Raw genomic sequence first — 25366 nt, forward strand, 5'->3', positions numbered from 1 at the left:
CTGACCTTTTGTCAGGTGGCTCTGACTGGTGAATTGCTAATTTTTAACTGTACAGTCATGGTGGGAGGCAGTGAGATGAGAACCATACGAGTGGCTCCACCTAGTGGACAATCGCCAGAAACCATTTACATCTGCAATACTGCTGATGTTACATTGATTTATCAACCGTGTCACTCTTGACTTTATTTTCCGTTTTACTTTGTACTCTGATGGTGCAGTGAAACAAACAAAGGGGGAAGAACAAGTATAGCACCAAGTCTTTATTTCAAACGAACACAACTAATGTAAGTTTTGAGAAATAATTATTCATATTTTGATGCATGTAGGTTCAGAACTGTTCTGACCAAGCTGCTGTGCAAAATATTCCATTTCTCTTTTCTAAGGACAGTTACGGTCACAGTGACGGAGAAGTAGCTGTCTGTGCACGTGGGTGTCTACAATAACTTAGATCAATAAATATAGAAACCACAGTAACCATTCATTAATTCTCTCATCTTGCATGGAGGTGTTTTGAGTCTAACTCAGCTGAACTCACATATCAGAATATTATTAAGTATTGTACATAGACAGGTGCAGGCTGCACCTTTCTGCACCTACTCCTCTTCCTCCTCTGAATCCAGCAGGCAGGTGCGCGCGATGGCCTTCGTCACGGCGTACGGGTCGCAGTTTGCCGCAGGGCGCCGGTCCTCGAAGTACCCTCTCTGATCCTGGCCCACCTGGCGAGGGATGCGGATGCTGGCGCCGCGGTTCGCCACTGCGGAGGAGAAGTCGTTGATGCTGGAGGTTTCGTGGAGACCCGTGAGGCGTCTCATGTTGTCCTGGCCTCCACGAGGGTCATACACGCGGATGTGCTCGCTGTGTCTTCTGCCCAGTCTCTCGATGGCCTGCTCAATATACCTGAGGGCAGAGGAGAAGAAAAGACGGTGGGTTGTTGAAGTGAGTCTCTGTGGAGGAGTAGTGTCTACTACTGTAAGTTAAGTACTTCATTAGACAGCCAGTGCGTCCATCTCTAAGTGCGTAAAGTAGAAAGTCTGATGATAAAACGATTGATTGAAGAATGATAATTCTCCGTCACTTCATGATATGAGCGAAACCTTTCATACTCAAGTAGAAATGTGATCCTTTGTAAACATATGAAACATATGAAAAATATGAATTATAGCTTTAAAGCTGGAGAGTGTGACTTTTACATACAAATTAATGTACGTTACATTAATATTCTTGCCAAATGAGCTCACACTGCTGCCTCAGGTAAATGTATCTGTATTTAGCTGTACACTGAATATGTATGTAATGCAGCCAGGAGTATGATGGAGCCAATGAGGGAGAGAACCAGGAAGCGTCCAAGAAAAGTTTCTGATGGTCTCTTTACAGTCTAAAGAAGAAAGCGATCAGTGGTGGGGATAAAAATATCACATCATGTGCACGCACTGACAGTGTATGTAATTACTCTCACTGCCAGCAGGGGGAGAAAGAAGTTCACACTGTGTGTTTAAGTTGGAGAATTTACATATCAAACTAAATCACAGTGAATGTGTCATTAACCAGAACATTAAACTTTCTTGATCAAAAGGAAAACAGAACTTAAAAATGTTATTTTTGGAAGACAAAATACTCAAAAGTACTTCATTATTAAAGATGTTACTATTTAAAATGAATCCTGTTGTAACAAATTTAAAAGTTTACTCACTGCATCCCTCCTTCTTCCCTCATCTGCTTGGTGCTGACATTCGTGTGGCAACCAGCACCGTTCCAGTTGCCTGTCATTGGTTTGGGATCCAGACTTGCAACAATGCCAAAATCTTCACACACACGGTGAAGCAGATAGCGTGCAACCCACAGGTGATCGCCCATCTCAATGCCCTCACAGGGTCCCACCTGGAATTCCCACTAAAGTCAGACGACACATAGGAAAAGAAGAGAGGGAAATAAGGAAATAGTAGAGGAAATGTAAACAAAATGGACAAAACAATAATTACATTTGAATGGATAATCATACTTACCTGAGATGGCATAACTTCAGCATTGGTGCCACAGATTTTGACCCCTGCATAGAGGCAGGCCTTGTAGTGACACAACACAATGTCCCGTCCATAAGCATTGTTCGCCCCCACCCCACAGTAGTAAGGGCCTTAAAGTGGGGGAGAGGAGTTGAAGCTTGTTAAGAAAAAATCAATGAAAAACCTACTCAAAAAAACAAAAAACAAAACCAAGCATTTGTAATACATTTTCCCACTACAATAATCAATAAAATTAACAAAATTATATTGTTCTGCTGACTCTGCAGCTCTTGAGCTAAATCATGGACCAGGGATTTCTTTTTCTAAGTGGTGTTAAGTCAATGCAAGAATTTATTTAGAACTTATAAACCCTGTGTAAAGTGTGCTCATTTAACACTGGTACCTTATGTTTAGATTTAAGACACCACTGTTCCAAAGGGGAGACAAGAATGGCTGCTAACTCACCCTGGGGTCCTGGGAATCCACGTGCAGGCCAGCTAAAAGGATGTCCATCTGTTCCATAGAGTGTGTACTCCTGCTCCATACCAAACCAAATGCAGTGCTCTTTAACCTTCTCCATCACTTTGTTGCAGCTAGCTCGATGGTTAGACTCTAAACACAAAAGACAAAAACGAACTTGTTTGTCCTGAGCTTACTGAATGGGATCCGGTAAAACTTGAAAAATATGTAAAACATCTAAAAAGAAAAAAAAAAAAAAGACAAGTATACCTGCAGTTGAACGGTCATGTTTGAGGACCTCACAGAGGACCAGTTTGTTGGGGTCGAGGGTGAATGGATCCCTGAACATGCGGACCGGGATGAGGTACATGTCACTGTTGGCGCCGTCGGCCTGGTACGTGCTCGAGCCATCAAAGTTCCATTCAGGGATATCTGACGAGGTAAGATTATCATCAAAGCATCTCTTCTATGTAAACTTCAGAACTGGATTCTCAACATTCTGTATTTAATACATCCACAGACTATTTCAGCTCAGATATTTCTGAGTGAAAGTCAATATTGGCTTAAATATTTGACTAAAATAGAAACAACACAGTGGGGAAAAAACTCCATTACATTACACTCCATTGTAGGTTATTGGCAGTAAAATGTGTCAAAGTCTAACAATTCACAAGTTGTTACCATTTGTGTGTTAGCAAACAATAATAGCTGGCTGTTTCCCCTCATTTCCAGTCTTTATGCTAAGCTAAGCTAACAGGCTAGGTGGTAGCTTCATAGTTACCACGCAGAATTGAAATTCTCATCAATCTTTGCAGTTTACTCTCAGTCTGTTAAGCAAAATGTCTTTCACTAGTTCTAAATATAGACGAGAGAAGTTTTAAATACCAGTACATCAAAACACTTAAACTACGAGCTACATATTAAAGCTGAAACCTCAGATGTGTCATTAAAAGTTAGGTGATTCTTAAATTGAACATGTTTAAATTAGACTAAAGTCTGATTTTCTAGCAACAACAAATATTTGTACTGAGCAGCAACAAATATTTATTCTCCAGCTAAGCCTACATATTACTGAGGTTGCCCCAGGACACTCTTACACCTGTGCTGTGTTCAATGAAGGTGTGCAAACCTCCCCTCCTATGGCATTTCTTCCTGACAACACAGCTGCAGGGTGAAAGAGTTAAACCTCTTCATAGCTTATTCTCGTATTTCTAAGTGAATAATTCCTGTACTTGTCGAACAGATATCCTCCTTAATCTCTTAATTTAATCGCCTCAGATTTCCTACAATGAGTGCACTGAATGTAAGAGCAGACTGAGGATCAAATTTAACTCTTAAACAAACTCATTTATCTTCATATGAAAGGCTTAAGGATCTTACAAGGAAGTTAAGGGTAAAAAATGACCTTACAATCCACTGACAGCAGTAAAGTATTCAGTATTTGGTCAAATGCCTCTCGCCCTGAAACTAATAGATCATTTTAAAAGAGAGCTTTTACCTTCTATGCTTTCTGGTTCACTGTCCAGGGTTCGGGTCTTGCCGCGAAGATCCTCTCCGGTTCCGTCGATCCAGATGTAGGTAACCTGGCACTTCCCTCCCTGCGGCAGGTTCAGGTACTGCTGACGCACACTCTTGTTAAGGCCAGAGCTGAGTGACAGTGATGCCATATTCACCTTCAATCAGAGAAGCAGGAGACAATGCAGAGATGATGTTACAAAGTTCTCACAAAGAAGTGAAAATGACTTCCACTCTTCTTCACAGTACACAGCTTAAGTAACTTAGCTGGGTTTATGTTTGTTTGGGGTAGAACCCTGCAGGGCTTTAAACTCATTTTACAAAGATGGAAGTGTAAAGTCAAATACTTACAAAGCAAACAGTCAGACAGACTAAACAAACATCTGAGTGAGACTTAACAATTAGAGAGCATCGGTGCATTTGTCATGTTTTACTATTGATACTCACTGATGCTAAGTATTTGGCATCTTGCCTGTGCTTTGAATACATTGACTATCAAAACAGAATATTGGTTTGATGTCTGGTGTCTGTGGCTTGACTCCGTCTCTGTCTTTGCTTTTACTTATACAGTATGTCAAACGCATTCATAACCTACTTACTGTAACTGCACAATATACACACAACTGTGGAATTTTCTCATTTGCACCTCATTAACTATAAATGATTGTGTTATTTATTAGAATTTTATTACAGAATCTGTAAATATCCTATTTGTTATCAGAGCCAGTTCTGCATAAAGATCTTGTATTTATAATTTTATAAATTTTTTCTTGAGTGAATTTAAAGGTTCACAAGAAACACAAATCAAAACTTCCTGAATAGCTTACTGTTGATTAAAATGTCCAATCAAACTTTATACAAAACTGAAATTTACATTGTAACCTAAACCTGAAGATAAACAAAAAAACACCTTAAAATCACCTTAATGTATTCTTGGATCAGCTGTATCAAATGATTTAATGATTGTCAGATTACACAGTTTTATCAAACAAATAAAACTAAATACAGCACACACACAAACACAAATATTTGGACTTACTGTGTTGCAGGTCACTTCAGTGTCAGTAAGCACCAACAAGACAACTCGCAGTTTGTGTGGTGCCCAAACCTGTTTATGGTATTTAACTGGAGTGCATATTACCATGCTGATGACACAGTCCCACGTGTCCTTTACGTATCATGACATTTCAAAGCCTTGCTGCAAGTGTAGGTGTGTTTATTTGTGCTTGCTTTATGTTTCCATTACACACAACATGATGCTTTCCTTAGACAAAATCAAACTCTTCTCGCCTCTGACTTTAAACAAAGCCAAATCTGTAACAGTCATTTGAAACATTCCTACTTTTCTTCTCTGGAGAAGAAAAAAAAAGTTCAAGCAGTAAACACTTTACATTCATCCTGTCAGCACATGCAAAACATTTAAATCAACCTTCTCTGTCAAATTCAATCCATTCCATCTCCTTTATATTAAAAACAGTCCCTGCACAGGTACAGCTGAGGCAACCATACCCTCCCATGAGAAATAATTATGAACACCCACTGTGGCAGAGAGACCATCTGCTGATAGTGACCAACTGTTGTTTGCTGAGTGGAGAGTCTTGCAGCTCAGTGAACACAATTAAGAGACTAGAAGCTGCTCATACTCTCAGTTTCCGTCAGGGTGGCTGTCCTGAGAACAGCCAGGAGGGCAGAAATTTGACAACTCCAACAGAAACAGGACCAGTCACATGGGACATTGTAATGGTTTTGTTTAAGTGTGTGATGTGGGCACAGAGCCAGCCAAAGACATAAGCATAGATAAGCTGCTTAAAGTGCAGAGGAGCCACTGAGGGCCTCCAGGCCCCCGAAACAACCAAATAACAAAGTGTGATGAAAGCCAGCTTTTCAAGAACAAATGAAAATGTCCTTGTTGTAACTGGAGCATTTATGTACTTTTTCTTACTTAAGGTACTTAAGGCAGGTATTTAAAGTTTTACAAAATGCAATAATTCACAGATACATTTGGATAAACACCAAGTACCCCACTCCAGAGGCCCTTCCCCATTAGACAGTAGTAACATACTATTCAGTAATCAAACAAAATTTGCTTAATAAACAATTACATGTACACGTACAAGTTTACAATCAAATATAATTGTTAAAAATAAATACCATGGGGTCAGTAACACAAAACTACAATACTACAGTATCAGTGGCATCCATTCTTTCTATCTAAGTTCATGGCTTCCATACAACATTACATTTCTGAGAACAGCCTCTTGTAGGATTGCAAATCAGTCACATGTAGGATCACACTAGGCGTGACCCTTTTTATTTATGCTTATTGATTTTTCTTTTATATTACCTGACTTTATTTTATTCATGTATTTGTAGTCATACCTGTTGGTCGATCCACTTGGATCCAGATTGAAATATTACAAAAACTATGACAGACTGCCATGAAACGTAGAGATATTCATGGTGCCCAGAGGATGAATCCTACTGACTTCGGTGATTGTTTGACTTTTCCTTTAGCTCCACCAGTTTTCACTTATCTGATGTGGATTGGGTCTTGGGTCCCAAACCACTTCACCACCACTGAGCAGTGTCCAAGGCAGCATGGTGCATACATGATAAACCAGAAGAGCCCCAAAACTGTACTGGTTCTGTCCCTCTTTTTATACAGTTTTGGCTGTGACTTTCCACACCTCTTAAGTCATTTTATTGGTTTGTTAAATATACACCATTAGGTTTGTCTAACTGTCCATCCTTGGTCCCCTCATTAAAATATACTATCAACTTATTGCCAAATGCCACTATCTCCTGGAAAGCAGCTGGGCTTTTCTTCTTGCCAACTTCAGCTTACAGGGTAATGTCAGGGCAGGCCCTGTCCTCATTTGGCCCGTTCACTCTTTGCTTTACACCATTATGATTTGACCTGTCCTGATTGTATTTTTTTTTAAACTAAGTTACTTTTATTGTTACACCATTATTTCTTAACTCTTCCTTGTATTATTATTTTTTTTTAAATGTCTCTTTTCACATTTTAATATGGATTACACAAAGTATGCATTGTATGCAGTGAACACTAACATCCACTCTCACACAGTATATATTGATTATACCATTTCAACACAATATTTCTTTAAGATCATTACCTTATTGCAATATTCCCTCTTTTAGAGGCACTTCACTCTTTGCACATCACATAGCTGTTGACTCCTTACACTACATATCCAGTGAAGTAACTGCTTCTGTTCAGAAAGACTGAACATAACAACAGAAGAATCAGACTCAGAGGCTCTGGATAGATGCAGCCAACACCCTCAGTCCACTCACTTTTATAACAATGGTTTAATTACAGGCATCTGTTGCTGATGTAAAAAGTTTTGCTATCACAAATATTTTGACTCATGCAACCTCAACAGAGAGCAATCCTGATGCGCAGCATTCTTTTGTGTAGTTTGGCTTCCTTATTATGCAACTTTCCAGTAATAATCAGAAAATCAAAGGAGAACAGAATTATGTTTACAAGAAACTGAATCTACACCACACCCAGATATTAATATAGACAACAGGGCAATAACAGTTCTGCCCTAATCACAAAAAACAAAACATCTTTCGCAGAATCAGTGGTAGCGAGCTCAGCAGTTTTGGTTTTATGTACAGAGGTTTTATGATATCTACCTCTGAAACTTCTGCATCCACCAAAAATAGTTTTCATTTGTGAAACATTACCTCACGAAGCTGCTTGCATGGCTTCGATCTCTGTCTTATCAACTAGCAGCTTTGAAGGATTCTCAGGTAGTATCCGGGCCAATAATGAGAATGAATTGCCTTTTCCTTCATTTGTCAGTCTGACAGTGACGTCATCAATCATTAGTCCTGTGAACAGGATATGTTAAATGGTTTTTACCTTGTCAGTAAAACTCTTGCAGGACTGGTTCCAAAATGTGAACATCTAGGATGTCACTTTAAACAAAGGTAAAGGTTATGGCTGACGCTGCTAGCTTTAAGTGACCGCCTTAGGAATATAGCCAAACCAAAAAACTGTCAAAACAACATTTGGTGAAGGTGCAGTTTTGGCCTTTTTAAAAATCCTATCCCCTCAGTGTTTTGCCATCCTAAAAATCCTCATGGTAAAAATGCCAAAATGGTGTATTTGTTACACAAATATCCACAGTAATAAATGGTTCAAAGGCCCAAATGTGCACCTGAAATGAAAGGTGCGGTGAACTGGAGGCAATTTTGCTCTCAGAAGTCACCGTTCTTAAATAAGTGTTCATATACGGTACAGTATGTCTGCCTTCTCTTTTCATCAGGCTTTTCTCACAATGCGTCCGCTCTTCCTCAGGTCCCTCCCTCCTCTGTCTGTCCTGACCGACCGGCTGCTCACCCTCCAGGCTCCCTGACACACCCGAGAACTGAGGAAGAAACACAGGTGAGTTAAAAATTAGTGTGTGTAATCTGCACTCATCATATAGTTTCAGCTCATAAGATCAACATCTGACTCCATTACTGATTCATCTACAGACTCCGGAAACTAGTCTGCCGAGGAAATGCATAACTTCTTTTCAGTTACTAGGAAGCCATCTTACGTATTGTAAAGAAAGAAAAAATCTTGTCTGTCAGGTTTCACGTCTTTCACATCACAAAATTTATTTGTTTGACTACTGAAAAACACCAACTATATGATGACAAGGGGGGAAAAGCTTTTGTGAAGCTGAAACCAGCAGGTGTTTTACTTAAAGGTGACTAACAGGTAGGACTGGAGGTTTAATTGTGCCTGTAGCAGTGATTTTTATCTGCTGAAAAAGTTATGACAGGTTGTCTTGACACCTGTGGAAGTTTCATTAACTGAGGAGGACCATGAGATATGGTAATTAAGCCTTGAGTTGAGAATGTGTTCAGGTCAGGAATGAACCTCCGGGCTAAATAATTAATTGTATCTACACAGAGTTCTTTTACAGCTAACAGTGATACAACTTCAACACTGATGTTTCTGAGAGATTTGGTTTATTTTCTGAGGCCTGTTTAATTTGTGTCATTATTATTATGTTTAGAGTTTTAAAATATGTGTTTATATTCAGCAAAGTAGAGTAACAAATCTCTTTTGTAAGTGTTTGCAGTGGTGGTGAAAATGAATGACACCAACCCCAACAATATCAGGTTTATTGATTAATGTCAATTTCTGCATCCAGCTGATGCTTTCAGGGCTCAGTTGGTTCTAACAGTGCCTCCATATTCACCAAAACAAACATGCAAATGGTGTACTCTGATTAAAACCACATCTAAATCACAGCCAAACACACTCACTCACACTAGCACGCGCACACACGCACACACTCACCTTGAGCGCAGCAGAGGTCCAGCAGCCCGTTTGCGAGGCTTGGCGCTCTGCCTCCGGTACTGCATCCAGCCGCAGACCAGCTCGTGCGCGATCATCATGTACAGCAGGAAGATGAGCACGGCGGGATCCATTCAGCTGCACGCGCCGCTGGATGAGAACCGGCTCGTGCAAATAAAAACGCTCCAGATGAGAGAGAACAGCACCGGGCTGCAGGCGGCGCAGGTGACCGCAGTCTGGTGCACGATGACAGATAATTGTTGATGGTGACGAAGAGGAGGAGAGGGGTCCTCGTGGCCAAGTTGCCCCGCGTCCACTCCAACTTTAAGCGCTCAAGTCGCGAGACACAAGCTGCCGCTGCGGTGGGCGCTTCCTCTCCACCCATGACAACACAGCATCCTCCAGACTCATCAGTTCATCCGAGTGAATCGGTGATTTTTCTCTGTCTCAGTGACAACAGATGAGAGTCACTGTGACAACAGCAGAGAGGGGACATCGGAGGATGTTGCCGTAGAGACGCAACCGTTGCTAGGGGCAGGATGTCGTCACCACCTCTTCCTAAAGATGAACGAGGCATTTGACCAAATCAGAGCCGCGCTACCAATCAAGAGCACGCGTGACTGCTTTATTAGGCCACCATTCATCCTCTGAAAAAGGACGTGGCTATTGATTATTTGTCTGATGAATTGATTCTTATATATATTAGTAAATACAACATACTGTATGTAGGCTACAGTATATTACAACTGTTCATCCTGATGCCTCATCAGCAGTGAATAAAGGATGATAATGTGACAGAAAAAACAGCTGGAACCAGAAAATATTATTTTCAATTAAACAGATGATCAGTTAAAAGTCAGTAAGCAAAATTCTTTGTAATTCATTTTAGTCGACTGACACAGATTCATTAAATTTCTACTCTAATTTTGAGCAAAATCATTTCAAATTTTACTTTTAAACCAACCACAGTAAACCGGCGGTAAACCAAAAAACATACTGACACCAGTGTTTTAGTGCGTAACTTTAATTAATTTCTCATTAGCACTTAATTATATCTTGTTTCAAAGCAAAGTTAACCGTCTAACACATCCAGAAGAATACATCCATCCTTCAGTCTCTTTCCAAACAGCATGTACACATGTAGTCAGCTTCCTCTGTAATCTATTTCATACTTTCCACAAGGTTTAACCTCTGTTTATAGTAATTATCCCTCCGGTCCTTTTCAAAGGCAAACGCCAGTGATTCAGTTTTGCACTTCTACAAAGCTGTGCGACAAGGTCTACTCCCAAAACTCACATCACTTTCAAAAGTCATGATCCCAGTTTCAGCTTTTTGTTGTACAGCTGAGATACCTCAAATGATTCTAAGCTCCTCCAGAGTGACCTAAATCATTATACAACTAGTTTCACAGGCTGGGTAGTGTGCCCCATAATTACCTAAATTGCTCTACATGTAGAAGTGCTCATCTGAGCCACAAAGAAAGGAGCCCAACCTGTTGAGTTCTTCTCAAACCAGACAAACGTGATTCAGTGATAGTGTACTTGACCTGATTCTGTCTGAACCTCCTTACATATCCAAAATGGATCCTAAATCTTCAGCCAATCATGGGTGATTGCCAGTCTTGATTTTAAAGGAAGTTGGAAGTTTGACTTTCTCCTCCCGACTTCAATCTGTCCATCACAGACAGAAAGCTGCGACCCACGAGGGCTCCTCTCGATCTGAGGCAGCGGCACTGATTAGGCCTTCATCAGTGTTTCAGTATGTGGGCTATGCTTGTGTTTTGGTGTGTATGTATGTGTGTGTGTGTGTGTGTGTGTGTCATGTAAGGGCGACACAAGCAGTTCTTCTGCTGTGATATCACCTCAGTTTCACAAAGCCACCTTTAGGTGGCAGGACCACCACCCCCTTGCCTTACGGATCCACCTCCATCTCTCTGACGTCAGCAGAGACCTTCAGAGACACAAGAAGACGAGTCAATCAGTCAGTGAGCACAACTTTACGAGGCCATAAATTGGTCTAGGAAGAATAATAACTTAACACAGTAATGTTGTTGGTGAATTAAACCACCTTCATTAAACTGTGCTAACAGAGTACATGCGAATAAGGATCAATGTACTGTGAAAATGACAGAAAATAAAACATGAAATGTGAAATTAGTAATAAAAGGTATATAGTGTACTCACAGAGACATTATTGAACCCAGCAGCCATTGGATGGTTTTGTGCTGGTGGAATCGTCACACGGTTCTGCTAAAATGATCATGAGTAACCAGCAATGAGACACAATGCAGAAAAATCTGTGCTGCTAGCTACATCAAAGCTAGCATTCTGCCTTTTCTCTGTACCAAAAATAATAGTGTTTTATGTCATCTGCAGGTTAGATTCGTTGGTAGATATGTTGCAGGTACATTTACGGTGGTTAAGTATGAGAGTGGCATTGAAGGGGTTTAAGGGTCTGAACACAGACGGATGCAGATTGTCAGGTGTTGTAAGAAAATGTGTAATGTCTGATTTTGGGCTATACAAATAAAACTGACTTGACTTAACAGCTGTACTGCTAAGCTGTAATGAACCAAAACGATCCTTTCATGCTATCCCTGAATGTCAGATTAACTTACGGTGAGTTCTGGATCATATGTTTCATTACTGAAACCACGACCAGCTGATGAGGATGATGATGATGGGCCGGTCATAACCTCATGTCTCTGGCGGGTTCGCAGGTAGTAAACCAGCAGGGCGATCAAAGTGCCGATCAGCAGCAGGACCACGATGACGGATGCTGCAATGCCTCCTTTATTGTCTCCTTTTGATGGGGCTACAGGGGGAGGTGGAAAACAGTTTGTGGTTCTACTAGAGTCTGCTGAAGGCAATGTGACACCAGCTGAACTGCTGGTTTTGCATGTTAAGCAAGCAAACAAGTGCTGACAACTTTGTCAAAAGCATACCATACATTTTAGTCCTACTTTGCACCTTAAAGGCCATTAGTCTCTGTCCTTTGCAGCTACATTAACCTGACATGATAATATAAATGGAAATGTGCTGCATTACCAGATGCCAGATGACTGACTGGATATATTATTTATTTATATTATTTTTATATTTTCAATAGTTAAGATTGCTTAGGGTGTAATTTTAAAATCAGTAAAATAAAAACCTGAATAGAAATAAGATTTAAAAAATTCCTTTTGTGGGGCAAAAACTTGCCATTTTTTCCTTCTATTTCAGAAAGTCACAAGAGAGTCAAATTTTCTGTAATCTGTAGAGAGAACCAGTGCCCTCTTACAGCAGATTTCAATGAGCATATAATATGCTCAAAAACATGTAAAACCACTGGCATGGCTGTTAAAATGTAGGCTAGAATTTGGGATTTCAGCTGTTACTTGTCACTGGATCTGTGACTTGGTTGGCGCAGTTGATCCCAATGGTGTACTCAATGTCATCCAGAGCGATAATGCCCGACGTGCCTTTGATTCCATCAAACACAATCTGTCAACAACAAAAACAAGACAAGATGAGCATGAAATGAAGCTTGATGCGTAACTTTCAACGTTTCTTCTAGACTGAAAAGTAAACAGCTGTTAATGCTAATATTAGCTATGTAGCGATAGCAAGAAACTTACATATAGCACCTTTAAAATCACCATATCAGTATAAATATATATATTAGACATGGTATGTTTAGTGTTTCCTCGCAGTCTGACCTGGTATTCCTCAGTAGATGTGATATTAATGTCAAAGCGTCTCCATGGTCCTCCCAGTTCATTCACCACCAGCAGCTCATGGAGAAGACCTTGAGCCAGCCTCCACACCTTCAGCTGGCTGCTTGCTACATGTATTGACACAATAAACATCAGTCGTTTCACATAATATGAAAGGGGAAATGCACCACACACATCCAGACAACATTTGAGAGGTTTACTTGATAACTGTATCTGCTCAACCAGAACACAACCCTTGATCCTTACATGAGTAGGGTTTGTAGGCCCAGAATTTCAGGCAGGTGCCCTTGGTCGGGGGCAGGTGAGGGCTCAGCAGCTGAGCGTTCTGATTGGCTGCTGTCCGACTGCTGCTTGGAAATAACAGGAAGTGACCTAGCAGAAAGAAAAGGGAAGGCAGTCTATTTTACACTTCAGGACATTTTTGCTACATGTTGTTGGATAAACACAGAAAAGGACATGCAAACATTGCTCTCTACTCCTCGGACCTCAGTATCTCTGTCCTTGTTTGTCTCTCTGGTTTACCTTTCTCTGTGCCCAGAGTGTGGTCTCCAGGTGGGGTGGAGTAGTGTGACTCTGCCTCCTGACTCGTCAGCTCCCAGTCCAGTTTGTCCATTTTACTGTTTTGAGTGTTGCTCCAGCTGCACATCCCTCTCTCCAGACTGCACCTAGAACCTGACATATTTAACAGAACAGAAATAGACAGTATCACAAAGAAGATACAGCTGAGTACTGTTGTTTAGATTAAAATGCTTTGCTCTATTTTTTGTTGCTGCTATCTAAGTAAAGCAAATTAGAAACAAAACTCACAAGTTCTAGTCTAAAATTGTACCATATTTTCAGGTGAACCAGGAGACTAACACACAACACAACACACTCTAATTTTGATAAGATAGATCGACACAAACCTTGATTTTCACATGGGTGACCTGAAAGGAAGATGTCATCAACTGCAATATAAGTGTCTACACCTCCAGCTCCAACTGCCTCGAACTCCAACTGCAGGACAACACCATATCAGCTTTTTTAGAAACTTAGCTTTAACACACACAAAATCCTACTTATTGAAGTTGGGTCAAAATCTGCTGGAGAGATGGAAAGTTGGACAGAAAGGCCAAAGAAAATGTTAGAAGAACAGATACAGTCTGTAGTTACAGGTAGAATACAGGGACATAATTTATTTTCATATTTCATTACTTTGTGGGTAATACTTTATTACTTTTTATTTTTTTGTATCATTACTGACTTGTCAAATGTCTCTAACTCTTCCAGCAGCCCTGTCAAGCCTCCACACTGTACCTGCCAGTCCACAAGGGCACTTGAGATGTTGCCGTTGCCATGGCGCCAGACATCTCCTTGATTCAGATTGTCAGAGAAGATCTTCACCCTCTCTCCCTTCACCGGCTTCATATACACGGTCAGAGAACCTGCAGAGTACACGCAGAGTGCACACGGTTAAACAGTGTTTTGTTTTTTTGTTTTTTAATGGATTATTTGTGTGTGAGTGTGTCTCACCAGGATTCACTCCTCCCATCTGATACCAGAACTGCACACAGTCAGTCTTGGCGGTTCCTTGGCGAACAGGGGAGGTGAGGACTGCGCTGCTGCCAGAGGGAAGAAAGCGCTCTCCGGTGTTTACCATCATGTAGAAACCTGAGCACCAACCAGGCAGAGGACGGTCACCATTCACTGTCTTTCCACTTCCTGCTCACATACTAAAATATTATAGTGTTGTTTAATAAGACGCTCTCTCCCTCTCTCACCCAGTTCGGTCTCCAGAGTGTGGTCTGTTTTGGGTCCAGATGTCGTGGAGGTGTATCCGCTGCGGTGGAGCCAGTGAACTTTACCAGAGCTGCTGTATCCACACTGCTGGCCTTCAAAGGAACACATCCTCGGCACGGTGCATGGACGGGCCACAAACGATACATCGTCAATAGCCACCTGCCCGTCAAAGCCGGAGCGCACCGCCTCAAACATCAGCTGTTGGTGGATAAAAGGGTGAGTTATCAGTGTTTAGGGAACTCTCCAAAGTAATTAGTGGAGTTTTGTTTTATCACAAGGGGGCAGAGTTTCTCCAAAACCCCAAACCAGGTGATTTTTTTCACCGTACCTGTCCCCCTTTTAATCATTCTGTGATGCTTGATGAGTTTTGAGACACTGAGTAATAATGTCAGACAGACTGAATTCTCACTATACCTGAAAGCTTGTGAGTTGGTGTGGTACTGGGCAGTGCGCTTCGTGCCACACGTTGCCATGAGCTCCACTTCGGGTCCAGAGGATGGTTTCATAATCATCTTTACCTAACAGCTTTACATTCAGAACACCTGGACGGGATCAGTGAGAGGAAGAGGATGATGTGAGAAGACAAAACATACAGACTTCTAAAACCAGATCCTGTTCAGTCTGTAATCAATTATTAACTTCAGACATTTTTCCCCTTTAAAACATGTTCACAGAATTAAAGAAATAGATGCTTTATTTCATTATTTCACTCTAAACTGATTTCTATTCAGTCACATCCTCACCTGTGTTGGGCCCATAGAGTTTGTAGAAGAAGGACAGGCAGTAACCTGTGGGACCCGGTGACTGTGTAAATGAAACTAAGCGTCCAAACAAACCGTGCAGAGAGGGACTCCACATGTCCACAACCAGGCTTTTACCTGGACATCAACAGAAAGACGGGAAGGGAAAGGGAGTGAGTTTTAAGGCGTCACAAGAACAGCAGTGACTTTATATACTGCAACTATGATGTATCTTCTTCTAATGTACTCAATGAAACCCCCAGTTTTTAATTTATGCAGGGAAATTTGGGAGGGAAATTTTGTACTTTTTTCAGCACTACATTTATCTGTTATAGTTATAGTTACTTGTTACTGTTTGAATTGAGATTTTACGTAGAAAAGCGTGCATTAGTTTAGATAACTCTAAGACATTGTTTTGCTAGTCAGAAATAAGTCATATCTCAAGTTAAGTCCAAGTCCTAAACTTTCTGTCTCAAATCCAAAGTACTAACTTCATCATTTATACACTGAAAAATGAAAAGGAAGTTTCATCAGTGGGGTGGAGCGCTGTGTTGTCTTCACTGATGCCCAGTGACTATGACTATAATAATAGTTTGCAGGCTTGACAATGTGCTGGGAGAAGAACAAAATCCCAAAGGCCAGATTTATGAACTGACACCCACACACACACTGACTCAAATTGTTTTGACCTGCTGAACATCCAGTTGGGACCAAAACCTTTAATTAAATTTGTGCTTTGGTGTGAACGTACAGGCTTTACTCTTGTCACTGATGCTGACACAGACAGTAGTTATGAACAATATGAATGTGAATCTTCTCTCCTTGTGTACATAAAATGATTTAAATAGATGACACCTAACAGAAGTCAGATTCTTACAATGACAGTTAAATCTGTATTAACTATTTTGCACCAAACCTGTGTGACACATTTCTAATTTGATGTTTTTTAGCAGTGAGGCCACGGAAAGGCAAAGGCAAGGTATGTGTCTGTGTGTGTCCGGGATACTGACTGATCAGATCTGAATACACAGGTTTATTTGTTTGTTTCTAATTCAGCTCACCGATCCCAATGGTGTGGTCCATCCCACTGTGCACCATCCAGTCAAAGTTGTCACTGCTGTCCTGATACCATCCACACAGTCCATCTTCAAAGTTACATGACAGTACTGGCAAACAAAAATAATCAAAGCACTTACATAACAAGGTCAAATATTCAAGTACGCAGCATTGTGTGTGTAATTAGTCAGAGTTATCAGTTATCAGAAGAGTTACCCGTTGGAGAAGATGGGAAGTAGCTAGCATGACAGTCGACAAAGCGAACGTTTTTCACTTTAATCTTGGCGCATGGACACAGTTTCAGAGCGCGAGCTTCAAACACCAGCTGAGCAAGATGAAACAGAGGAGCTCTCATAAGTAAAGACACACAAGTAGATTTTTTTAAACATAAAGATACAAGTGTTTTCTTTCAACCAACTGTAGCTGCTGTACTATAGTCGTCAAGTTCTGCTGTTTTCTATTATTTCTAATTTTCATACTCAGTTTACGTACATGCAGCTTGTTTTTTGTAGTTATACTTTGTGAAACTGGTTGAAAATGAACTTTACTGCGCACTGGGTGGAATATTTTTGGTACCATCCACCTTGTAAAGTCTTCAAGGATTTGAGAAATGACCTGTGACAGTTTTTCAAAGTCTGACATGCTCTTCATTTATATTTGACTTGAACCTCATCATCAAAGTAAAACTTTTAAATGCAAAAAAGTTGATGATGTGTCATTAATTTGGGTGAGGTGCTGCCCTGAAAGCTGACCTGAAAGCGGTGTTTCCTGGCTCCAACAGATATGCTGGCATTTTGCCACGCCTCCTCTCCTGTTCCCGTCTTCCCACTGAACTCCCACAGTTTAGGCCTCATCCCCATCAAGCTGTCAACCACCCTGACAGACAGCTCACCTGCAGTGTGTCGAGGGAAAAGGTTTAGGAGTAAGAAGACAATATGTTAAATAATATATATAACAGTGTAGTTTAACAGTGGTACCAATGTGATCTGGACTCCCAGTCAGTGCAAAGTCAAAGCTGAGGGAGCAGGCTGGACCAGAGGGGCCCAGGAGGGGGGTCCGTGTCTGGGCCTCAGTCAGCTGCTTGCCCGAGGCCTCGGCTACATACAGGTACTCCTCTGAATAAAAATATTAGAATATTTAGTCGTTTTTTAAATCACTAAATATGAGCAAATGAGTAACAGAGGAAGGGTGATGTAGTGATAGGGCAACTGTACCTTGGGATGTTAAATTCTCATATAGCATCCATCCTTGATTTCCAATGCTGGTATCAGTCCACCCTGAGCTGCCCCCAGTGTAGGAGAAATCCCCTGCAGACATGATTCATGGAGACATTACACTCACAAAAAACCCATTAGTATTAAAGAACAAAACAATAATGACATGGAAGGATTCATTCTTGTTGTACGTTATGAGTTTGAAGGTTTGGTTAACAACCATGCCTCTAAAACAAGTTTGTTACTTTGTTTGTTTGGGTGAGTCCCTGGTGGCCCCTGAGGCCCTCAGCTACTTTACTAGTCCTTCAGCTGGACCTGATAAAAATCCTAAATACTTTTCTGTCTCAAAATCGTTGCAGTCCTGATGACAAAACTGAGTAAAACAGGGATAAATAAACTCACCACATTTGGCTTCATCCTCTGCTTCTGCACAGTCAGGTTGAAAGTCACAAATCTTGTCCTGATCAGTGCAGGGGTGTCGAGGTGGCTTAGGGAAAGCTGCCAGGGAATAATTGGCTGTTCAAGTGGAGAATGAGAAACAGCAGATTTATCGTACGGCAGAGGACGGTTCTTTGCGGACGTTGAGTCACATTTGTTTTCTTTAACTTAAGATAGATAACAGGTTTACCAGATGATGAGCGGCACCCAGGGGACAACACAATGCTGTCAACAGCAATACCTCCATATGCAAAGTCTCTGATTGCTGCCATTATTACAATCTGTAAGGAGAGTGAGGGGAAAATAAGACGAGTGGCACTATATGCTCATATATGCCAAAGTGCTGTATAATTATTTTGTGAAAAAACATCACAGTTAGAAATTCATATTCATTTGCAATACAATCATACTTTTGTCATTAAAGGACTGAGATCAAAATTTTGTGCTCTGATTCTGTGCTTCTTTTAAAAGTATATGTTTTATTTTGGGAATAAATCACACAGTGTACAGATATATCTGCATAACAAACTGCAGAGTACAGAGTTACAGTGTTGCCAAACAGCATCAATATTATGCCCCTAAAACTAAAGAGAAGTACTCACCTGGAAAGATGAGTTGGTGACAATCTCCACCTCTGCCTTCACCCAAACGTCGCCCAGGGCACCGCCCCTCTCCCACACCGGGTAGATGTAACGATCAGCAACCAGCACCGTCAGACCGCCGGACCTCGGCCCAAACTGGTGAGTGTACATCACCATCTACAGCAGGCAGACGATTTAGACTTTTAATGTTTTTAGATTTTAATGTTTCATTCTAAAGAGTATTTGTCAGATTATAATTAAATTACAGTGAAATGAAGAGTAAGAGAGGAAAATAAAATTCTCTTTCACTGGAGCAGGAATCAGCTTTGGATTCACCTTGCAAGGATGTGAACTATTGGTGGGTTCAAGGAGAGGACTTTGGAAAGCGGCCCAGTCCATAGAGAGACCACCATCAGGGACAGTGACATATAGGAAGTGACCTGCAATAATAATGATATGCTATATTATTATTATTACATTTACATTTGTAGATTCAGCAGCAGGTTCTGTGCTCCATGCTACCTGATACAGTGTTGCTGGAGTGGTCCCTGCCTGGTCCTTTCAGAGGATCAGAGAGGGAGATGTTCTCCTGAGTCGTCCGCACCCATTTCAGTCTGGAGATTGACCTCAAGTCCCAGTCACACAGACCCTCCTCAAAGTCACAGAGCTGGTAGTCTTATGGAGACACAGCAAACACACACAACTCACATCAACTGATCACTGGTGTCAGGGAAATCCTGCTGGGAAACAACAATGGATTTTTGGGACACCAGCACATATTCTTGGATATTGCTGTATCTCAGATGATATTTGCTTTCTCACCACACTTCTCATCGGTCCCGTCACCGCAGTCGTCTGTGCCGTCACAGACCTGCCGCTGCTCCACGCAGCCACCACGAGCACACTTCAACATCCCTGGTGGACACTCTGTACCAGGTAATAATGCTGTGAAGACAAAGAAACGACGACATCAAAATAATCATCATCAATATGATCATTTTAATCCACAGAGGGCAGGGACGGCACATGAATGGGGAACTCTGAGGGACTCACAGGGCAGAGCGCAGTCTACAAACTCCAGCTGGTCTAAGGCCACATCGCCTTTTTGCCCCGCGGAGCGATCGGAGTTAAAACGGATTCGGAAGGTTGTGGGAATACGGCCCAGAAATATGGTACCCTCCTTCCAGCCACGGAAGCTTGTGGCCTCAGGACGCCACACTATGGCTTCTTGAGAATCCTGCCGAATGAGGGACGCCCACAAGGGTGTGGAGCCCAGACTGCTGTGACCTAACAGAAGGGTTAGAAGATACAACACAGCAATAATCAGTCAAATTTGAATTATGAGAAACAGTAAGATTGTGTTTTAACACAGTCAATTTAAAGGTAAGACCTGGTTCAGTAATGGTCATTACCTGAGTCCCACAGGAAATATCTGAGACGAAGACGACACGTCGGTGAAGACTCTCTCATCTCTGGAGACATTAAAACTGCAGTACTGAAAGTTGCTGACTTCACTGCACTCACTCCCATAAACCAACCTGTGTGATGAAAAATATGAATTGTTATTTCGGAAGTTATTCCCATTCCATTTTATTCCACCTTTATTCAATTCAACAATGGATTAAACCATTACTTCTGCTTTGACAGCTGTTGCTTGTGGTGATGAACCCACAGATGTATTGCAAACTCTACAGCTCTACAGAACGCTTTAGCCTCTGTTGGCCAATTGTTTTCAGCTGAAACAAACTTTAAACTCAACACTATTATAACCTTTACAGTTGATACGGCAAAAAAAAATATTTACAGACAAATATTGCTCATTTGCACATCCAGCACACACAGAGCAACACTGACATTCACCTGTTTCCTGTCTGATATTCACTGTCTTTTAGCTCTGTTTTTGTGTCTGACTGGTGGGATTTTAGAGCTTTGGTAAAAACAGCTCTACTTGTTGCTGCTTGACAGTGAATCCACACAGTAAAGGTGTGATCTGTAAAGCAAACAATGAGTTAAAATAAAGTATAAAGCTCCACAGAGCTGTGGGGAACTGCAGAGTCGGACTGATAACTGTCTGTGGGCTTGTCACTATGGCAACCCCTCTTCACCCTTTACACTACATGTGGTGAATTGATCAGCTGTTAATATAAAAATATTGATTACAGCATTTTAACAACCTCTGTTTTCATTATTAAGTTATTGGGTTTTAGTTAATCCTTTATGTAAACAGGTAGTTTCACATTGCAGTTTTAAAACCATCAACTGGAATTAGAGATTTATTCCTGTTGCATGATTAAGAAAGGACAAATTTTAAATCCTCTCCCCATGGAATTCTAAAAGGTAATGCTCCATCCCCAGGCTGTCTCTCTGCCATGTGTTATAATCTAATATCATGGGAAGACAACCTGTGTTCAACACTCGTCCTCCTGTTAAATGACGACTCTACTGTGAATTTAAGTGCTGGGGAGGGATCACTGCGGTTATGGTTGAACTCACAGCTGCAGAGAAATTACTGGCTGTTGAAGCTGGCTGTGAAAATAACCCCCATGACCTGTTAATTACACACTTCATCAGCACACGTGTTTACACAGTGATTTCATAAGGAGCCTCTGCAAAACCCTGCTGCTGCTTTTTAAAGCATAAAAGATATTAACATGGATCAAAAACTCATGGTGAGAATCTGTGATATTCAGTGCTGTTTGATTCTCAACAGCTCTGATACATGATTCAAAGGTCAATTACAGGCACAGTCATTCGATGAATGTATATATCCTCTGACCTTTCTTCCATCATCATGAAATAAATAGAAAATCATATTTGAAATCAGTCATCTGTGCTGCAGGTTTCACATCAGTCAACACAATCGGAAATGTGTAGCCAGTTTCCTACTTTTCATTAAGCTTGTGACTCTGCAAAAACCAGACACAGCAGAAACCAGGCTTCAACTAATAAGACTCATTTACAGACTCTGCATGGAGCAAAGAGACAGAAAACTAACAAATAACTAGGCAACAAGAAAAAATACAAACAGGAAAGAAAAAACTGAAGCAATTCTAACTCAAAAATGAACTTTCTTGAAGAGATTAACTTCATGCATCAATCACAATGGCAGTGGCTCTCAGCAGTAGTCCTGTTTGCCTCTCAGTACAGTCTGAGACTTTTTGCTCATTGCACTGATGCACTCTACTGGTATAAATGAGATAATGTATAAAACATATTCCTCAAATGAAGAAAAAGACTTGATACTTTTAAAGACCTGTGTGTATAGTATTATACCTTACTGCAATTTGTTTAATATCACTCTGGAGGTGGTCCACAGACAAATTTCCCCATGGGGACAATAAAATATATCGCATCACATCGCATTGAATCATATCGTACCTGTAGCTGTCCCGGTGGTGTAGTCAGAGGACGGCCCGCTGTCGGGCATCATGTCTCCTCTCTGATATCTCCCCCAGCTGTACGCTTCATTGACGGACTGGTCTCTCCATCCACACATTCCTGCATCCTCAAAGTCGCACTCAAACCCTTTTCCCCTGTAGCCTTTAAAGGTGAAGAAATAAATAACAGTTAGCTGCTGTACCACATTAGTAAAGGAAGTACCTGCAGATCCAAACAGGAAAGGTTTTTACAAACTAATAACTTATCATATTCAGTGAGGTCCCATGTTTTGTGCTGATGATACAAGCATTACTGGATTTTTTTAACCGTGTATTCACATGATAGTCCAACTTTTAATAGACATCTAATGTAAATGTATATCATTATATCAGGTTTAGATACAACGCGCTCTCTACTTACCACAGTCCTGTTCATCTTCACATTTAGTACAGTCGCACACAAAGTCACATTTCTTCCCAGGAGCCAGGCATTCATGAGCCTGAGAAGGAGCAGCTGTATGGTGACACAAACATCAGAGGACAGTGTTACTTCTTAAAGTTAACCGAACTTTTTCAAGTTTTACATTAGTAGTAAAATAGAGGAAACCTTTAGATGAACATCTTCAATTTAAAAATCCAATCCAGTGATTTCATTTCACGAGATAACGTATGCAAATATATGTTTTGTTTATTGGGATCTCTTTTTGAAGGCTAGTTTCCAAAGAGTCCATATCAAATCAAAAAAACAAAATAAAGAAATCCAAGAATCGTCTGCTGATGAAGCCTGAGTGATGAGGCTGAAAGCTCCAGAACAAGTGAAGAGGTGAACCTTGAATGGGGATCGATTGTTATGTCAACTGCTGGTTTCAGGGTCAGGAATGAACTGTCAAGTTAAACATTTAAGTCAACATGAAGGCGTAGTGGTAAAAGTTTGAACATCGTCACTTCCTTAATTCCTGAGCACATTCTATCTGCTGATAAAGACTGTGTGATATACAGTCAAAAAACCCAGAACAAGCAAGTACCACATTTTAAAACTGGAAGAAAAGTATACTGTACTCTCTCAAAATGGAAATAGCTTCCATCTGTTCTGCTTCTGTTTGAAGGCTGTGTAAAAATCTCAGCGATGACTCAGCCCCAAACTCTCTTATCAGGGCTCATTACTGGCAAAGATTTACAGCCCAACTAATGCCAACAGGCTCAAAGGCCAGAGAGAAGTAATCGGGTTAACGCCAGCAAAATACCATCCGTCCATCCAAAGGTCTCTGATTAAGATACAAGACTTTGTGCCTCAGTGACCTGACAGCTGGAAATCAGACATGACACAGATTAGGAACATGCACCACTGCACTGCACCATGTTATGATACATGTAGCAGTAATGTGATGTGTGATAACTAACGATAGCCTGATCTATTTCTAAATCTTGACAACTGTACATTTTAACCACGAACACAAATTTTTTATTATGTATTGTTGGCTTACATGAAGTTAAATTTATGGAGTGTAAACTGTCCTCAGGCTACTTAGACCCCCAGAAAAGAGAGAGGGGACATGACATGACACAAGAGCAGCTACAGCCAACGCATCTTAGTGACTGAGATGAAACTGATCGGTGCCAACACAGAGACATCATCCACCTTTTTTACTGTTTTGGGGCTTGAATGTGAAAATAGATTATTGACTTTTGAAACATGAATTTAATGAGTAGTTGAAAGCCCTGGGAAAGACGTTAACCTGTAGTTAGGATGTAGCGTGGCTGAACAGGCTCTTACCCCAGTGCAGAATCAGCAGCAGAGCGAGGGCTGAGCTCCTCCAGTGTAACATCTTTTATCCTCTTCCACTGGATCAGTCTGAAGGTCTGAACACAACCTGAAGAGTCTTTACCAGTTGACTCTGACCTCTTCTCCCATTTCTGAGAGATAACGGTTGGACTTTAAATTCACCCAGCATGCAACTGCAACAAACCATCATAAAATAATTTCCTCCAAATGAGTTTTCCACAGCACACATCCGTGTATTGCACAATTGCTGAAGTAGACACAGATGATTGACACTATTACATTATCATTCTGAGTTTAGCTATGAGTTTTTAGGTGTCTCATGCTGCCTTCATGCCACAGTGGGAGAATGGGAAAACATATATCATTATACCTTTACGAGCATTCACAGATTTTGGTTATCCTGTTGCTAAAGGGAAAAATGGATCCAGATGGAATCTGGTAGCCTAGCTGAAAAGAAAACCCTTCCTATGAGTGTTGTGTATTTGACATGAAAGAAATCATGAATAGAAATATGAGAGTAAAACTATAGGCACTGATCATATTAATAGATCCATGGTACAGATGCAGATATTTTGTGAACAGCCACCACTGAGATCTCAGCTCAACTAATTTTTGGATATATTTGCAAATATAAATTCACAGCATTAAAATACATTTTATAAAGATATAAGATTTTTCACTTTTTGATGGAGTAGATTCCAACAGTTTCTTCCTGCTTCTAAGCTAAGCTAAAGCTAAGCCAGGCTAAACTAAAATGTCTTCAGCTCCGTGTTTTCTTACCTAGTTGTTTTGGGTTTATGGCCCTCAACTTTACAGGTTTAAATAAAAACATCAGTTAATACAGGTTCAATATCTAGATGTACTTAAACAACAGTAGTCGCTTTAATCACAGAGTATTAGTGTAATACTGTCTCATTATTTCAAAATACTTGCACACACAGGTTATCTTAGGAGGATCATCAAGTTCATTTACTTTTATCATTCATCACCATCGTTTACAGCTCGACAGCTGCCAAGAATAAAACTGCTATTGACTGTAAGTAAGATATGGAACTACAACAGAAGGAACACGTCTTCTGAACAGGTCTCAGGAATCAATTATGAAACGTACATCGCAACAAAGCATTTAAGGTTCAACACATGGTAACTCTGAGACTATATGACTCTAAAACAAGTCAGTCTGTTAATGTGTCACCTACTCAAATTTCATATTTCACTATGATAATCGAATTATGTATTTGTTTTAGACCTACCCAGTGAATATGTGAATCACAACAGTGTTTACCTTTTTAAAACTCAAATGGTAACATAAAAATACGCCCAACAAAGGCGCATCAGGCTCGCCACTGTCTCAGTCTCAAGATAATGCTGTTTCAAAAA

General features: G+C 40.7%; 2 protein-coding genes across 3 annotated transcripts; both read right to left on the reverse strand.

The window, feature by feature from the left end:
• Positions 1-245: 245 nt before the first annotated feature.
• LOC108894431 (glutamine synthetase) lies at positions 246-5901 on the reverse strand. The gene is made up of 7 exons (XM_018693096.2): positions 5014-5901; positions 3958-4132; positions 2730-2891; positions 2466-2612; positions 2004-2131; positions 1691-1890; positions 246-897 (listed from the first exon to the last, which is right to left on the reverse strand). The coding sequence occupies exons 1-7, from the start codon at positions 5116-5118 to the stop codon at positions 594-596; spliced, it is 1221 nt and encodes a 406-aa protein (XP_018548612.1). The 5' UTR covers positions 5119-5901; the 3' UTR covers positions 246-593.
• Positions 5902-10308: 4407 nt separating this feature from the next.
• mamdc4 (MAM domain containing 4) lies at positions 10309-24825 on the reverse strand. 2 transcript variants are annotated; one of them, XM_018693094.2, is made up of 29 exons: positions 23978-24825; positions 22625-22717; positions 22205-22366; positions 20239-20364; positions 19880-20113; positions 19649-19771; positions 19349-19501; positions 19163-19266; positions 18848-19003; positions 18436-18526; positions 18210-18323; positions 17808-17900; positions 17571-17708; positions 17346-17485; positions 16810-16918; positions 16599-16703; positions 15541-15675; positions 15212-15339; positions 14779-14995; positions 14531-14668; positions 14315-14442; positions 13924-14014; positions 13541-13690; positions 13265-13390; positions 13001-13125; positions 12680-12785; positions 11918-12114; positions 11484-11546; positions 10309-11250 (listed from the first exon to the last, which is right to left on the reverse strand). In XM_018693094.2, the coding sequence occupies exons 1-29, from the start codon at positions 24027-24029 to the stop codon at positions 11212-11214; spliced, it is 3636 nt and encodes a 1211-aa protein (XP_018548610.1). In that variant the 5' UTR covers positions 24030-24825; the 3' UTR covers positions 10309-11211. The 2 variants fall into 2 exon arrangements, with proteins under 2 accessions (XP_018548610.1, XP_018548609.1); XM_018693093.2 differs by having other exon boundaries at positions 11484-11549.
• Between the last annotated feature and the right edge of the window lie 541 nt (positions 24826-25366).

This window comes from Lates calcarifer, linkage group LG9 (genome assembly GCF_001640805.2).
Source record: "Lates calcarifer isolate ASB-BC8 linkage group LG9, TLL_Latcal_v3, whole genome shotgun sequence".
In the NCBI taxonomy this organism is placed as follows: domain Eukaryota; kingdom Metazoa; phylum Chordata; class Actinopteri; family Centropomidae; genus Lates; species Lates calcarifer.